At 45.3% G+C, this 18415-nt stretch overlaps 1 protein-coding gene across 1 annotated transcript; it reads right to left on the bottom strand.

Annotated features, from left to right (window-relative positions):
* Nucleotides 1-1681: 1681 nt before the first annotated feature.
* On the bottom strand, nucleotides 1682-15463 carry LOC125942033 (uncharacterized; the record flags this gene model as incomplete). The annotated part of the gene is made up of 5 exons (XM_049659952.1): nucleotides 15221-15463; nucleotides 13004-13062; nucleotides 8593-8728; nucleotides 5280-5353; nucleotides 1682-1808 (listed from the first exon to the last, which is right to left on the bottom strand). Coding segments are annotated over exons 1-5 (521 nt in total), but the record flags the coding sequence as incomplete, so codon positions are not given.
* Between the last annotated feature and the right edge of the window lie 2952 nt (nucleotides 15464-18415).

Below are 18415 nucleotides of genomic sequence, written 5' to 3'. Positions count from 1 at the left end.
CTTGAGTCGATGCCTTTTAAGGTTACCCAACCACGTGAATGGTTTCCCACATATCTTGCAAATGTTGGGTTTATTGCCTGTATGCGTGCGCTCAGGGACATTAACGGATGCCCCAACTGCGCGAATGATCTACCACATGTTTCGCAGCTACAGGGATTTATGACTGTATGGATGCATTTGGTATGTTAAGGTACCACCATCGCTTGCACGATTTACCACATGTTTCGCATTTGCAGAGTTTCGCTCTTGTGTTCTGGCAATTCTAGGCTGAGACAACCTCACGGGTGACGGAAATGGAAATGACACCTGCTATGTGCAACTACTTGACAGGGAAATACGAAATCGAGAAAGATAAAAAAGTATGAACTCAAGGGGAAGCTCCTTACATTCCGAAGCCAGATTTAGCATGCCTTAGAACACAGTTATAAAGCGAGTTACACCAGGAAAGAAGCCCACATCTGGGGCGATGGCATGCCATCTGGTCAACCAGATATGCCAGTCAATGCCCCTGGTGCGGGGGGAGGCCATCCTTGCCCCATGTGACATGGGAGTGCCAATCACGCCTTCAAAATTCAAATTCACCCCGTTTAGCACAAAGTTCCTTTAGGGAGCCTTGGGCAGCCATCCTCGCCCGGACTGACCTGGAGACTCAATTGAGCATCCTCGACCAGGCACGGCGCGTGGCGGTGGCCACTGGAGTCCTGGACTAAGGACCCACCCTCCGGCCCTCTTAACCCTATTTTTCTTTAATAAAGTTATTTCTCTCTCTCTCTCTCTCTCTCTGTGCTTGATGCGGTAAAGCTAGGGAAACAATGGAACCTGTTTTATTAGAATGGAAGATGTCTACCCAGCTGTTATTTTGGCTCCTCAGGCCTCTCTGAAGGGGTTCATGGATAGCTGGGCGAAAGTATGCGTGTCCGCAACCGAGATTAGTAGAAGGCGATTGAAGATTTTGTGGCAGGAAAATAGGGAGACAGGAAACAACGGAGGCGTACACAAACGAAGTTCTCAGTAGTGGTTCATAAAGTTTGATGCTGCGAATTCTGTGTGTGCGTTTCGTTTACTTCAAACTTACAGGTAGGACATTAAGCAAAATAAGAACAAGAGCTTATTTGTGCAAACCCCCACCCAGTTTCAAGTGGGACACTCATAGCATCCATTCATCCATCCACCGAGGCACAGTTTGAGAGCAGGCGACAGCTTGCGCGGACAAGGAGCGCTCGGATAACACAGGTTTCTTCTGAGCGCGAGAGTGACTTGGCGTCGCGGCGATATCCTCTCCCCTCACGCAACACCTCGCGCGCTATAACTGCAGCAGGTGTTTTTCGCCTGCCCTGCTTCGTAGAGACGCACCTCGTGACGTAGCGTCGCAGCCATGGGAAATTTGGTGCCGTTTCGCTGCTACAGATGGTGGACGCCGACTTTCTCGCTCAATGAGCCATTTGACGCTTTCATGTCAATGTATTTCTACATTATCATGCACATAGAAGCCCCCGACCTAAAGGTGACTGTTAATGGCAGTGCCGTATTGCCAGACCTCCATCTGATCTTCTGCCATTTGAGGAATCGTAGCTTAAATCCCGCGCACTACTTCATCATTGTAAGCATAACTGAACCTGAGCCAGCATTCCAAGTCCTCTCTGAGTTGCTCCAATGGAAAAAGTTCGAAAGTTGTGCTCACCTTCCATTGTTTTCCAAACTGGCTGATGCTCCCTCCATGCCAGCGCGGCTTGTACTGGGCACTGCGTCATCGCCGCCGCTGCTGGACACAGGAGGCCAGTAACCGGTGCTGACTTTTCCGGCCATGTCTGTATGCTCGGAAAGCACGCGTGTTGTTTCACTACTGTGGGACAATTACTTGACGATTTTTACAAAAACATTACATTGTTGAAAGTATCAAATGCATTCGACAAACATATTTTTGTTAAGTTAGCGCGGTTCATGTTGAAAGGCTCGGTTTAAAACCGCAGTGTGATGGCTTTGTAACCAAATGTACATCAAAGAAATTATATAATTTTAGTGAATATAGTAATATCTACCCCCTTTGAGAAGGTTAGCAACATTGAAACTGACCTCTGATCACACAAATTATTTAGCTCTCCTCTCTTGTGTACCAAGTGCTTTTCCTTCAGCTTCACCATTTTCTTTTTTAATTGTCAGTGGCAGAAAGCACAATTTTAGCCCTTGGGGTATTTTACGAGATGAGGCGGACATTAATTCAAAGAGAATTCAAATTGTTTCATTCAATAGTTAACACAACTGCACTAATAAACTTCTCAATAACTCTATATGGCACATTGCAATTTACGAATTTTAGTCGATGAGTTCGCAAGGCGTACCCACTTGCAATGACTTCTCAGGCCTACGCCAGTTTTAAGATAATAATTGTCGAAGTGTCTGACGAAATGCATTGCATTCCGATTACTTTTGTGCTTCAAGGCATAAAACACCGCTTTCTTAAAAAGGTAAGTGGAAAACAGTAAATTTTAGATGGACAGATGCCATCCTCAGAATTCCTACCAAGTTGATTTGCGTTGCACACTCAGTAGGTATTTGGTAAGTTGCAATAGTTGCTGGAAATTAAATAGTAAAATACTTTATTCCAAAAATTTTCTTAGTCAATTCCGAATTTGAGTTCCGGTCGAAGTATTGGCCACCTCATCGAGTAATTAGTTCCAGGGTTGGAATTGCGCTATCTTCTAATGGCGATTTTTAATTTTTGGTGCAGCTAACATCACCATCAGCCTATATTTCTGTCAACTAGCGGATGCGATCTCCAATTACCCGTGTCTTGCGCTAGCTGATTCCAACTTGCGCCTGCAAATTTCCTAACTTCATCACCTCACCTCGTTTCTGCCGCCCTCGACAGCGCTTCATTTCTCTTGGTAACCGTTCCGTAACTCTGTAACGATCCACCGGTTGCGCATTACATGGGCTGCCCAGCTTCATTTTTTTTCTCCTAGCGTCAATTAAAATATTTGCTATCCCCATTTGCTCTCTGATCCACACCGCTCTCTTATTGTCTGTTAACGTTAGGCCTAACCAGTTTCGTTCCATCGCTCTTTGTGGGGTCCTTAACTTGTTCTCGAGCTTCTTTGATAACCTCCGAGATTTAGCCCCATATCTTAGCACCGGTAGAATGCCATGATTGTGCGCTTTTCTTTTCAACGACATTGGTAAGCACCAGTCAGGATTTGTCAATGCCTGCCGTATGCACTCCAATAATTTTATTCTTCTGTAAATTTCCTTCTCATAATCAGAGTGGCCTGTGAGTAATTTACCTAGATAAACGTACTCCTTTACAGACTCTAGAGGCTGACTGGCTATCCTGGTTACTATGGTTTCTTTGGCAGTGTTCATTTGCTGAGGAATATTTACAGTAACTAAGACGAGAACGTACCATACGATCTATTTTAGTGAAACAGATATAAAGCATTTACCCGATGCGACATGCTTTCTTCCCTATTCGTTTTTCAGCATGGTGGACACCAGATGGACGAGTAGTGATCGCAGCTGGTTTGCTAGTTAACTATAATATCGGTTAAAACATTCTTACTTAAATCCTTTAACGCCATCGTTGCAATGATTGTATTGAAGTAGGATGCCACAGGAGACAAAACAACTCAAGTAGTTTTTAAAAAACTGCACGCAGAAACTGCTCTGGGAGTTGTCTAAGCATGCCTAAGCATTGTGCCACTTGCTCCTCTCCACACAGCCCGGTGTCATTATCAAAGTTATGAAACTTGATCTGGCCAGTACAAATGACAGCGCAGCGGTAACATGAACTGCTTCGCCCGGTGGCGCAAGATGCGTTCATGACACAAGCAAAGTACTGCAGGTGGTGGCGCCCAGGTGCGCTGATTATGAACCATGACCAACGATACTCTGGCAGCTACTCCGTATTGCACGGTCGCGCGGACCGTCTCTTCAAAGCGGTCTGCGACGGGGACAGAGAGTGCCAACCGCTGATATAGCTTCGCGCACTGTGTTCGCGCCGGTTACTTAGCGTTGAAGAGAGAGAGATGCCTGGGCCGCTATCTTGAAAGCAATCTGCGAAAAGGGCAGGGTGCGGTGTGTTGTGAGAGCTTCGTTCGCGTCGAAGAGATAGGTAGCAGGAAGCTGATTTGCTCGCTGCTGCTGGCTCTAACTTGAAAGCTGTCGTCTTTCATAACAGACAGACAGAAAGACGGACGACCAGTTTTATCGTTGGATAAGCATGGAAATGCTTACGCATTTAAAGGATCCGTTGTCGAGGTATTCGTTCCGATATTGAGACCTGACGCACGAAGAGCGCCTGATGAAGTGCGCACGCGAAGCTTTCAGTCTAGCTTCGTTTCTATCAGTTAATGCAATGGCCGCCTGTGCGCGGCTCTTATCTGGCGAAGATCACGTCGCGGCGACCTACCGTCGCTTGCGATACAAACGCGTGACTGGGATTTGGGGACCCAACAGGTCATCACAACGAGCCGCTCTTCGTCATGTCTGCGTGTATAATGACGTGGGCGGTGCTTTCAGCGATCATGGTGCGTCAAGGTTTGGAATGAAATCGACATGACATGACACAAACTTTATTTGAGTCCTGAGGAACTGAGATCAAGGCGAGCCGAAGGCTCCCCCAGACTAGGTCAGTTCATTCTGGGCCATTGTATTCATTAATTGCGACTTTCCTGCAGTCTTGTTTCACGTGAAGTGGAGTTTAACATGTAGTTACCCATTTCAATAAACAGCCCAAGTAAAAAGCATTGCAACTAATAGCACAAAATTTTCAGAGCCCTTAATGCTGAATTCGTTCATCACGACGGGGACACGGAACCTTCTCCATAAAACTTGGCATAAATTTTTCGCTATTGTGACTATCGTTTTTCACCTAGCAAGAAACATTTCCAGGTGCATTTCCAGATTTACCTCTTGTTTTGACACCTTCTATATGCATCCACATATTGCTGTCTTACAACTGTTATATATGCACCAGGGATGAAGCGGAGTCTCACGCATAATTCGCGTACTATAATCGCAACTTGTGCAGAATTTTATACGTCTGGGCAACTTCATCGCCGGACAGAGTAACCTATGAGATCATCTCACTCGTGCGCCAAACGGCATGCGACCACAGTTCAATCATGCGAATAATAAACCAGCCCGAATGCAGACTCACGGGTGCGGGTCCAGGCACCTGAGAGCCTGTGGCGTCGCTGTTCAAACGTAACGTATTCGATAGCAGGCATGAGCCCCTTCAATCACGTCCAGACCAATGTGTAATTCCGCCGTATAGCACCTACCATGCATGGTGGATGTGACGTCAGCCGGGTAGTACTGCGTGTTCCGTTGGCCACCCCAGGAGCCATTAGGAATCCTACAATACAAGATGAAGATTCAGACGAAGATATGATTGAAGTCTAGCAGCTTTAGATCACGGAATGATCGTTGAAGCGAACGTGTACACGAAGTAACTCGCATTCGCTATTATATTCGGTAGAGACGAGTCCATGTATGGTTTATAACCTAGATTCTTCTAAGTCGACTGCGTCATGGTGAACGGGCACAGCATGCAAAACTTTTTAAACACGCCAAGAAAACAGTCCATTTCTGTAGGCAATATACAGCTTAGCTTGTCTGGCATTCGGGTAAATGCAAGCGGACTGGGCGTTTTACCGGATGAGCGGAAAAGCAAACGTGAACTCCCTGCACGGAGTAGCCACCTGGTGGCGCAGAGCTCAACTAGGAACATACAGTTAGTGTTGTAGTAACCTCGTGTATTTTACTTCGCTGCTGGTGTAAATTTTCGGCAGCAACACGATAACTCCACTGCCGCAAATTTACACCAGCACCGAAGTAAAATGCACCTGGTTTCTGCAATATTAGCTGTGTTTACGTGATTGAGCTATTCGCCACCAGGTTGCTCAGCGTGCAGGCCACTCAAATTTGCGCCTGCGCTCATCCGGTGAAACGCCCAGTCCGCTTACATTTAGCCGAATACCGGATACGCCAAAGCTCTCTAATGACGCCATGCACAGGACATGCAAATGATATTTCCCGGCATGCAGTTGACAGCCCGAAGTCTCGCATAAAAGTTATCCCACTTCCAGCACTTTCAAGGCACCCTGCAATACGTTCCGCCTTTAACGTCAAAAACCTGCGCGACAACCCAGAGACGCCAGTCAGTCGTTCAGCGATGATTTATGGCGCACTCATGCTCACCTCCTGTTTTTTAGGAAAGGGGAAGCGGCGTTTGTCATCGCGTCCTGACCGATGTGACCCAACTATGTCGCCGCTGTGGGGCAAGTTCGTCAGACACCAACATTGAAGTGCTAGGACAAGTTACCCGCGGTAAGAAGGAAACGTAGGAAAAGAGCCATTGGCAGAGAATTTTGTGGACGTCGCCTCAGCTGAGATAAAACGCTGTGTTAAAGTGGAACGCGTACAGCATCCATTGCGTTTATATTATTTATTTTGTTATTACAGAATTTAAAACAATTATGTTTCAATATATCTATCACAGGGCATCGCACTTGCACAAGTGAGTTCCTAGCTTCGAAGAAAAAGGTGTTGCATGTCCTGCTTAACGAGTTCAGTGCGGAAATACCAACAAGGATTCAATAATAATAAAAAAACTACTGTTGAAATCGCGCCTCTGTCAATCAATGAATTATTTCGCAGCTCACGCGCATCTGTGAAACCAAATTTATGCCGTGAATGTGATAAATGTAGGAAGCGTAAAGCTTAGGTGTTACACCGATGGAAAGTGCAGCCACACAGCAGGTGAACGATAAAAGCGCTGTAAATAATTCTGAATTTATTGTTTCATTTGGCAGCTTTACACTGTCGTCCAATGTTACTCCACAAAAGACGTCTTAGAGATTCAGTTATGAGGTACGCCGTCGCACGTTTTGATAATATCGCGATTATGTCGACTGGAGAGCTGATCGGCGCCGTATGACGCAGTAAATAAGCGAAACGGTCGAGAATGTGTGCGCGTGCGCATAGAGCTGCCCAGTGCAAATGTCCTCAGCTAGGATGTTCTAATAGCTAGAATCTCCGCTTGCGCTTTCAGAATAGTTATTGATTCCTATCAGGTCAGTTTCGTATTGACGATTTTGACATATTATTGCTTAAAACCATGCGGCACATACGACAACTTGCGAACTAGAGACATGCCCATAGTGATATCACTTTCACCATTTCATTTTAAAAGTAGTTTAGTATTTTCAAGTTATTTTAAAGTAGCAAGAGAGAAATACGCTCAAGTGGTTAGTCTGGGCTACTTAGGGTGCTGCACTTGGTTAAACAAGAGTTCAACATGCCGTGTTAATTAGCGGTATGTGACGCAGTGTAAATGGCACAATGAACTTCCTGTACCACTAGTTACGTATGGCACAAATCCAGATATTCCCCTCAAACACATGTGGTAGTAGGGCAGGCTAACACCAAAAACCAAAATGCTCTGAGATTACTAACAACAGGGGAGGTATATTTGCCCGTCAAAACAAGGGCAGGTTGGTGCAATGTTTTCCTTTACTGTGTGACGTCGTTCATGTTTCTTGCCAAAACACTTGTACCTGAGCAACTGGTCAACGTAATGCTACTTGAAACTTTTATTACTTCGGCCTTTGCAATATTTGAGTGAGTACAAAATATTAATTTTCTAGCAAGAACGATCGATCCGGTCACGGTTCTTTGTCCACATGTTCAATGACGGCTGTTTTTATGAAATTTGATTACTTTTATAAAGAAATCAGGGAAACCTGCTAATACGGCGCAAGCGAAAATGTATTTCGTTGACGTATGCACTCGCTTTCTGTCACGACAGTAATTTTTCTCCATGCTTTTCTGGTACATTTTATCACAATAAGTAATATGTTAAGCTGTCTTCTAAAAGTATGAAATTGCGCTGCATCGTCGATTATTTGGTACCGCACAAACACGACGTTCATGAAACTGAATGCATTTTCAACATCACCTCAAACACAAAACAAGTTGGTGCTGTGCAATTGCTGCGATCAGAAATTCCCTACACAGGAGAAGTTCATCAGTGGAAGCGTGATGGAGCTGTGGCGGTCTTTGGAGCCATAGTGCATAATATTGCACGCTGGTTGGAATTCTTTTTAAAGTTAACTGGTAAATATACAATAAAATTCATATACAGTGTGAAGGCTGATTCCTGCGACAATGCATGGAAATGGTTTAATTACACTCTTGGGGAAGCTTTCAAGGACGTTTACCATAATTCCCATCTTCCGTTGCAAAGCCACAAGCGACAAAGCAACCCTACAGCTACTTTCGATAACCGCGAAATGACAAACATATCTTGTCAACCAAACATGGAAAACCACCACAGGATGTCAGGATGTTCTATCGTCTCTTATTGATGCAAGCAGAATCAGTTTTTTACAATATTAAACATTACAACATGTGTACTTTGTCCATGTACATAAAGGTCCGGTTTCTAATATCTAACAGGGATATTAAAAATTGCCACTTATATACCGCAAATAATTAATAAGAACCAATCTTAGAACCGATTTCAAGAGTACAGGCAGCATTTAGTGACGTCTGATTTGCTCCATTGAAGGGAATTGCTTAAGTTGGGCTCACCTCGGGTCGTCTTCCCAGATGGCTGATGATTCCTCCATGCTAGCGTGGCTTGTACTGAGGTTTGCGTCAATATCGTCGCTGCTGATCAAAGGAAGCCGGTGCGCGGTGCTTCCGTTTTCGTTCATGTCTGCGTGCTCTGAAAACACAGGTGTTGATTAGCCACTGTGCGACAGTAATGCGCAGGGCTAGAAGGTTCTGTGCTAAGACAGCGGGAGAAGCCAGAAGTTGAAGCTGAGCCTTAGCGCTTAGCGCAAGGGCAACCCGACCGCGGCACTACCATCTGATGTACTTCTTTCGAAAGTAATGCATTCAGTGCGAGATATCCCAAATTAATTCAACGGCAAACAGAACCACGAGTTGTGGGAGTGCATGCAATGATGCAATCTAGGGTTTTCATAGTTAGGCCAGGGCTTTGTTGATGCTAAACTGCCTGCGTCCTTTCCTAGTTCCCCTTTCCTAGATTCTTGCCTCTTTTTCATTATCGCTTGGCTTTGAGATCAGCTACTCGGTGTCAACCGCATGAGTTTCATGCCGTACAAGAAAGTATGAGAAAGCGGAAGGGTCACTGCATACTAGTTGGCTGCTGTTACGTCAGACAGACAGACAAAGAACTTTATTCACTGCAGCCTGAGAATCCCTGCCCTACGGCAGAGCTGCGGGCCGCTCCCACGAGGTGACGGGTAGGCCGAGCCTAACCGCCGCATCGTGGGCTCTCTGGACCGCTAAAGTTTGTCGTCAAAGATCTGAGCTCTGGATGGCAGAGCCCCATTCTTCTTCCGTGATGCGATTGGGTCCCTGTAACGAGGGGCATCGCCAGAGCATGTGTTCTAGATTGCTAACAGCTGCACAGTCGAGACAAGTACAGCTAAAAGCCTCTGGACTGATCAAATCAAATCAAATCAGGTTTATTTTTCTATAAAGAAATGGAGGGAGGCCTGAGCAAAAAGTGAAAACTAGTTCACTTGACAAAGGCTCAGGCCCCCTTTTACATGGCAGACAGCAGTCATGACCAGAAGAAAAAAGAGAAAAAAATGCACATAGGTAAAAAAGCACATAGTTATACAATTTTAGTTGTAATTATACAAGTGTGATAAGAATATAATGAGATGCAAGACAGAATAACACAGTAATATAATGTAATATATCGCTGTAATATAATAATATTACCGTGATATTATGGATGCAAAAGAAAATGTAAAGGGCCAGGTTGGGACAGGACTTAGTCTGAAGCATGCGTAAAGTGGACGACAGAGGTCGAGCCAGTTTGCTATGAGCGGGAGGGTAAGTCCTCCTACCCAGGTGATAGTGCTTGGTGATCTCGTTGAAAGCAGCGAGAGTGTACCGAAACTCGAGAACCCCGGCCTCTGAGCCCCCCCTTGGCCGAGGTGTGCCGGCTACTGCTGCTATGCAGTTATTTTTCACAGCTGTTATGTGAAAAATTAAAATGCTCAGAAGCCGCACTGTTCTATATATTTTCGCAACCAGCAACTTTTATTCTCAATCCCTAATCGCGCTTAACATGACATACAAACGATCGGCCTCGTACTTATTATCGACTGCAACTACTGCAGTTTTTAATAAGGTAATTTAACAAATAAATGTAAGTTTTCGCGTGTTATCGATGACGATGATTAAATGCGGTGCTTATGGCGCAAGGGCCAATCATGGCCAAAGAGCTTCAAGCAATGTTTTAATGCACTCTATGATGCAATTAATGACAAATGGTAACGTGGCTGGCCATTACAATGTAACGTAGCTGAATAGGGGCCTAAAAACAGTTGTAAAATCTATATCTATACAAATAATCACAACTACTTTTCACGTGAGTTATGAAACTAAAACATATGCTGTGATAAAATGAGATACTAAAATATATAAATGCCAGTTGCACTACGGCCTCAACGAGACCCTTAAGTGCAAGGATCTGTTGTCACGTGCTCTCCAAAATACTGCTATCGCAGCACCAGTCTCTTGCGAAAGGCCGTGCTACGAAACTCTTGGTCCTAAAATTTGAAATAAACTACCATTCTGCCGTAAGTTAAAAATTGATTTGCTGCCAATCAATGGGTCAGCACCAAGCAATATTGCTGGATGAAAAGGAAGCTTCTGTCAAAGGGCTAGAGGGAAGTATTTTCTTCCTTCCAGCTTCCATTTTTCTACGCTCCATCAAGACATGGAGCACAGTGTCTCGCCACATCTGCAGCATATAGGAGGCTCACTGCCGGCCAACAAATAAGATTGTGTGCCATCCGTATGACCTGTCCTAAGACGGTAGAAAAAGACCTCGATTCGCCATATTTTTGTTATTGGTGGCAAATTTCCTAAGTGCGGCTTGATTAAATGAAGTTTATGGAGGCTTCAGTGTCTCACAACTGTTGCCAGTGCATTCTAAGTTTTCGCACAATAATGGCTTTATGTCTGCGGCTCGGATATCTATGGAAGAGTTACCGGCTTTCGTTGCAATGAATGTGGCAATTTCATGTGTAAGCATATTGACCTCAATGCTTCTGTGCCCAGGCACCCAACATACTATGACGTGCTGATTAGATCCTTATGCTGTGCACATGATTGAATATAGCTCTCTCAATACAGAATTTTAGGGTTTCTGGGGTGAGATTACAGATTTTGCGACACTAAAAGAGTGTGATTATAATGGCCCTTTGTACTTTTGTTTTATTATAATGTTTAACATCTGCCAGTACAGCATAAGCCTCTGCTCTTCAATTGCTTGTTTCTGAATGCAGGACATTAAACTCTGATAATGATGGGCCTACGGCTGCATACGAAATGATGGCATGCGACCTTGAGTATAGCCTATAACCTTTGTAAAATTCCTGGTAAGTGAACTCCGAATGAAGTCAAAGAAAGTGCGTCTGCTTGTGTACCCGAGGAAAGTTCTTTGCTATTTCAGCAAGGCGGTGTCACAATCAACGAGCTATACTGCTACAGTGGGCATAGCTCGTATAGAGCCATTAGACGATCTACAAACGTGGCAAACTCATTTCTTAACTAAGGTTCCGTACACGCCCTGAGAAGGGTTCTCTAACTGCAGGTCGATTATTAAACAACCTTGCAGATGCCTTATCGTTTACACTTACGTAAGATGGATGTTCGCGTTTTGCATTTAACTTAAAATGTACATAAAATTTCAGGACGACATCTGAAGAGGAAGTGACCACTCGTTAGCTTCAGCGTAGAGACTCCCTACAGGATTGGTCCTTGGTGATGGACAGACTCCAGCATCTTCAAGGCGCTAGGAGTAGCCGATTGATGCACTTGAACTCACCACAATACGCTTCGTGTGACAAAATTCATGATTCGTGTTCATGCTTTTTAGGCATTTGTTCATTTCGTGTCTGAAATTATGCCCAGATATTTGTGTTTTGTATTCACACGTATGTGGTGTTCATGAAGGTCTTCACCAGGATTTGCGATGAGGCCTCTTTCGTGTGAAAAGAACAGAGGTGCTTCTGTTGGCATTGAGCTTAAAGCGGAATTATTTGAGGAACAAGCCGGCAAGCATAATTAAGGTAGTGGCCACAAAGATGAAGACTGTGTCGTAATACAGGACTTCGTAGCCGACGGTAACGCCGAAGTTTTCTGCGTTTCCTTTTTTCGCATTTACTGGCGCATTAACGGGCATCATTTTGCAGCACACGTGTAGCAAAATGATGCCAAAATGCAGGAGCGCCTGCATTTTCTGGACACTCGTCAATGAGCAAGAGACTTGTGGGCTATCCAAATCACCGTGGACTCGCACAGGATGCAACTGTTTGTAACACGGTCGCTTTATAGAATAATTCATTGTAACTTAAGATAAATTATAAGGAGTTCACTAAAAATAAGGAGTTGACAAATAATACTCCATACAAAAAGGTAGCGAGTTTACTCTGGCTAAAAATTGCTGTCTGTAAATACATTTCAGTAGTATAATTAGTAAATGTCTCCGCGTCATCCTAAGTGTGGAATGTGTAGAATACCGCGCCTTTTAGAATTACTGTGGCAAGCGCAGTCGCCTATAGGAAGATACTGACAGTCATATTCAGTAAAAACTGAGAACTGCAATGAAATGACCCAGTTTTCTTTAGCCTTATTGGCAAATTTACTGGTTTTGTAGACACGCCTAAATTAAACATTTAGCGCTACGGGACTTTCGACCAATTTTATTCCAACTCCAACCTGGAATGTCGGGCGACCATTCCCATACCATTCAATCTACCAGACTGGTGCCATCATTCCATTCACATTCCATTCCCGGCTTTTGAAAATATGGACTCATTCCGTAATCATTCGAACTGCGGAACTGCCACTCTGCAACTCTGTCTGTGATATACGTGCAGGTTCTCCTCAGCGTGTGTTGTGAAATGTCTTCGGAAGCGATATCAATGGCCGACAGCCATCCCGCACATACCATGGACGTAAGTGGCCTCAGTCGTGTTCCATTGGTAAGCCCAGGCCTCGTCCGAAATCCTGGAATGAGACATACGTATTGGTCTCCGACAATTGCTTCGAGCTGCTACAGGAATGTTCTGAAGAATGTTTTGTCGAAACATAATTTGGAAGAAGGAAACTGCTATTTTTGTAAAAACGTGGTACTTCTCGTGTTTCATTTCCCCCTAATTCTCACTGTGCTGGCTGGCATAGGGCGTTCGGCACATTCGGGGCGAAATGTGGAGCAGGGAGCTACGCCTCCTTGACTTACACGAAAGTGTCCACTTCACTTTCACTTCACTTAACAACTGATCTGATTCGGGCGTTGTGGTTGGCTATATAAGTTACGTTTTCCATTTAGCACAGCGTCATATCTCATAGCAGAATCGCAACAATAACTGTGCATAGGCCACACGGAGCAATTTTTTTCCTGAATAGAATAAGTGGATGCTCAAATAAAGCCATTGCACGAACTGTTTCCATATTTTTATTCAAACCTGACCTGTATCAAAAGAAATGCTTTAATGCGCGCCTTTTGGGGTTCACCACCGCCGTTTTAGCACTTGGGTTTTCACGCTAGTTCCAATAATTACTGATGCATCCCGTATACTTGCCAAAAGGAATGTATCTTAGATTAAATTACATTTGAAATTAAGGGCAGAAATGGTTTTCACTGAAAAATACCCCACCGATGGTTCTCTTTTAGGCAAGTCTAATTCTGAACACTTGAGAACATAAGGACTAAGTCGGACGAAATGAAGGATACATGGCATAAATATGTTGTTGCAAGAGAAGCCAAGTTTGCTTCGTATATTTAACGCTCAGCTGTATCTCCGCGAATTTTTTGAAGGATCAAGTTTATTGTTAAAGGGTCATGGACAAGTCGCTATTGCAGATATAAGCCTCAGGAAAAACGCAATATAGCTTGCACTGACGTCATTGTAGCCGCCATGTTGGTGCACCGGCTCGATGATAAGCTGGGTCTGTGACGTCACGTGAACTATAACCTTCGTTTTCTTGACGGCTGCAGTAAAAAATTAAGTTTACCCTTTCAAACCCACTTGAGAAGTATATATGCTAACAACTTTATGTAAGCGGTTAAAAAATCGGGCATGGACGACGCGTCAGCCGCGCCATGGGCGGCGCACGGGAACGGTGCACGAGAGCTATAGGCAAAGTTAGGTTCGGTTTCATTAGGTTAACTATCGAATAGTGGGCGCGCTAGTCGGCCGACACAGTCGCCCAGCCCAGTCAAACACCTCTACACGCCTGCGAGTGCGCTTCATAAGAGTTGCGATCGACAACTGTTCTGTAGCCACTTCATGATTAAGTTTGGTACGCTCTACGAACGCGGGTGTTCGCAGTTGCGCCAAGAGGGCGCAGCTGTCGCTTCTTCCAGGAAGTATTTCAAGACACATTTGCAAATAAGCAGTGTTAATTTTAAATCCATCTCCAGTTTTTCTTCAATCGGACCTATGAGGGTTTCTGAAAAGCAATCAACAGCGAAGGTGTCGTTCGGAAAATATCAACTTGGCCACGGATTTGTTGAATTTGTTTTTCCGAAATAACGCTATTTGTACTGCATTTCACGAGCATTCTTGAAAATTCTCACTCGACCGCCAACGAACGGGTGCAGTGCGACTGAAATTAATTAATGTCTTGCGCTCCAGACAGCCAAACCACGATCTCAATATGACGAACGTCGTTGCGGTAGCTCAAAACTAAATCTGACCATCCGGATTTTGTAACGTGTGCGTAAACCCAAGCACTCCAGCGCTTTTTCATTTCACCATCACTGATGATACGGCCGCTGCGCCTGGAAGATTAACTGTGACGTCGAGATCAGCAGCGCAATGCAGCAGCTATTGGACTACCGCAGCAGGTATGCCGCCCGGGGATCAAACACAAGCGAAAAATATAGTCTTTTATAAAAACATTTGCTTTCTGTGGAGACACTCCTGTTTACCTTAACGATGAACAGCCGCAGCTGCTCTTCCCATGAGAATGCTTTCGCATCACCCGTGCATCGACGCGCGATAAGAATAAACTCGCCCATGTATGTACAGCCTGAATCTGTCTGCCAAAGGCGCGCTTTAAAGTCTGAACAAATGTGTAGCTGTCAATACTTGCATTCCATTCCAGGTCATTTCTACAAGTGGCAATAATCGATGAACATTGCACAAGCGGAAGTACTCACGTAGCGTAATCGTGCATAGTGGATGAAGCGTCCCCGGCGCCTTCATGGCTTGTACTCGGGATTGCCTCGTCGATGAAGCTGGTAAAGGCAGGAGGCGTGTGTCTGCTGTGTCTTTCTTCAGTCATCCCTGATGCTGCGCTTCTCGAGTACTGGCGTCTTTTCGCGACAGAACCACGCCGAATCACCACGCATGCGCAGTCAGTACCAATGATGCAAAAGTACAAATAAAACGTTTGACGCTGCCAGAACTCGAAAGAAACCGTAGACCTCATATCAAAAGATGTTGACGATAGGGTGCGCCACTATCTCGACACTAAAGTGCAAACATCGAGCGCTATAAGGGGCGCCCCAATGATTTGAGCTATCTTCACACCAATCGTGAAACCAGTTACCCGCTCACCCCGCTAAAATCCGTTGATCCACATATGTCTATATTATTATTACTTTTTAAGTGCAATGATACGGCTTCAAGCGGAGAAATTGGTGCACGTGAAGACGCTCCATTCGCGTCTGTATGGAGCGTATACATGTCGACCCAACTGTTATCGGTGTAATACGTAAGCTCTGGAAATCCGTTTTTGAATGCGGGATCACACTTTCCCGGTATATGAGGGGCGCTGTCGTCGAGGCTAGCGTGTGAATGTAGGGTAGCGTGGTCAGGCGGTCACGATGTTATTGCGCGGCTCCTCGCGTTACCGTCGCCATGAAGTTCCGTATAAAGCCCACTGGGCGACAAAATCTTCGCCCCCACGCCGTATGCTTTATGTGCGAGTGTAAGCGAGCGAGGGTGAGCCCGCGATCGCGGCTCAATCTCGCGCACACGTGGGCGGGAAGGAAGCGCGCGTCGAGAAGCGCGCAAAGCTCCAGAGGAAGGACAGGAAGGGGGCGGTGCGCGTTTTACTCGGCACTAGAGATGGGCAAAACGGCTCACTTCTGTGAGCGGCTCGGAACGGCTCAGCTCGCTGAAATAATCCGGTTCATTCGATCGCCTCACCGGTTCACTTAAACGTGTAACCCGTGTTATGCATATTCTATAGTTATCTGGCTTTAGAAAAAAAATCTACATATGCATAATTTAGTAACCGTGTTATTGGTATTTTCGCTATGTATAGAGAATATTTTTACATATATTAAAAGCGTGAATTTTTCGTTGTAATGAAACTTTCTTTTATGATATTGGGGATAAACTGCTTATGATACTGTAACAGGCAGTATTCGACGCACTTTTTTCGGAAAAAAAAAGTAACTTCATCGTCATTACACAAGCTTGTCTGTTTTTGTGGTACTTTAAAATCAAATTTCGTCAAAATAAGAACGCCAAATGATTGTACAATATCTTTCAACTTCTTCATTTATTCACATACTTACGTTTACTATAATATGAGGGAGCTGTAAGGCCATGCTAAATAAATGTAGAAATCATTTCTTGAAGTATACAATACAAAAATCATACGATAGATGCACAAAACTGCCGCACGTACCTTTCGTTTTTTTTTATTTTTCCTTTTTTTTTTCTTGAGCGCACGCACGATACTGGCGATCATGCCATCACGCGCCAGGACAAAAAAAAAAGAAATGAAGTTCTATTACAAGACAACAGATCATTGTCCTCGTTTTAATGACGTGCGAAGGATACACGCTCAGAAAATGCACTGAAATAGATGTCATGGGCGGCATTTTCATGACTACACTAATTATCACAAATGAAGACCAGGACGTAAACTGTACGTTCACGTGTTGTCTTTAAAGACACGGAAGACCATCCTCGAAGTGCTATTGGAGCAGCACACGATGTGCGATCAGTGAGAGTCGTGAGACATCGTTCGAACAGCAGCAGGCAACGAACCGTGCCATCTTTGCAAATTAAGGCTTCTTTACTTCTCACTCCGAAAGAACCGCCGCTCACTTACTGAACCACGGCTCCCTCGCTCTTCAAAAGAGCGGCTCAAAAGATCCGGCTCGCTCCTGAGCGCTGAGGAGCCGCTCCTTTTGAGCCGCTCTTTTGAAGAGCGAAGGAGCCGTGATTCAGTAAGTGAGCGGCGGTTCTTTCGTTCTTCAGCCGAAGGCTTAGGGGTGAAAGCGACTGTTACGAGGAAGGGCGGGAGGGCAGTTGCTTTCTCGTACCGCTAATAGATGGCGCGGAAGTCGCACCCAGCAGAAGACCCGGCTCTGACGGAACGCATCGGCACGGCTCACTGAACGCGAGAGAACCGGCTTCTTTCTCCAAAAGAAGCACCGCTCACTTTTACTGAACCACGGCTCACTCGCTCGTTAAAAAGAGCCGCTCACAAGATCCGGCTCGCTCCTCAGCGACCCATCTCTACTCCGTACCGCTCGAGCTTGCCTGCCAGGCCGCAGGGTTTCGGGGGGAGGGTAGGGAAGAGGGAACTCATGCATGGGACCGCGCGGTCCGGCCCGGGCGGCTGTATCTTGAAAGCCATCTGCGAGGGGGGGGGGGGGGGGGCAGAGTCTTTCCTCTCTGCGCTAGAATGACCTAGAATACTGGGGAGTGTGCAAAGCGCCTCGCGAATTCATGGGGGGAGAGAGGACTTTTTCCTGGGAACTCCCGCGCCGCGGCGCTGCTGTACCGGACCCGTTAGGGTGCCTCGATGCCCAGCGCCGCCGTCCAGGTTGGAGACAACCCCGCTGGCGCCGCCGTATTGAGTCCCACGAGCTGAGCTCAGCTACGCTTGCGTTCAGAAATAGTGTTACTCGCGGCGCACTTCCAAGTGCTTTGCCTTGATGAGAATTTTTTTTATCGGTATCGCATCTGCACATCTTTGTAACCAATAGCCGTTAACTCGTCGAAGGTCCAAGACGTAAATGTATGGCGCCGGGAACATGCCCCAAGTTGCCTAATTCAATTTACATTTAACATGCCGTGTGTATGTTTTTCAAATACGCACTATATTTTTTGCGCTTCGATGCTTGGTATATAAGGTTTGCGACCCCTGTGTGTGGAATTTTTTCTTTTTCGCTGTTGTATTTTGGTTTACACGTCACGCCTCCTTTACCATAGCCAGCCACTCGCGCACGGCGGTTAGTTTCCCTTGCGCTGCGCGTGCTCTTCGCGTTCGTTGTAATTATTTGACGATATCTACGCGCAATTTTGCTTTTTTTTGCCCACAAAACTGTGTGCTGATAGGATTAAGCTGGTGTAAAAATAACTGCGTTGTGAAAATAAGGTTTAGTTAG

The sequence above is a fragment of the Dermacentor silvarum genome, unplaced genomic scaffold, assembly GCF_013339745.2.
Source record: "Dermacentor silvarum isolate Dsil-2018 unplaced genomic scaffold, BIME_Dsil_1.4 Seq926, whole genome shotgun sequence".
Lineage (NCBI taxonomy): Eukaryota > Metazoa > Arthropoda > Arachnida > Ixodida > Ixodidae > Dermacentor > Dermacentor silvarum.
This window is presented reverse-complemented; position numbering and strand designations above follow the sequence as displayed.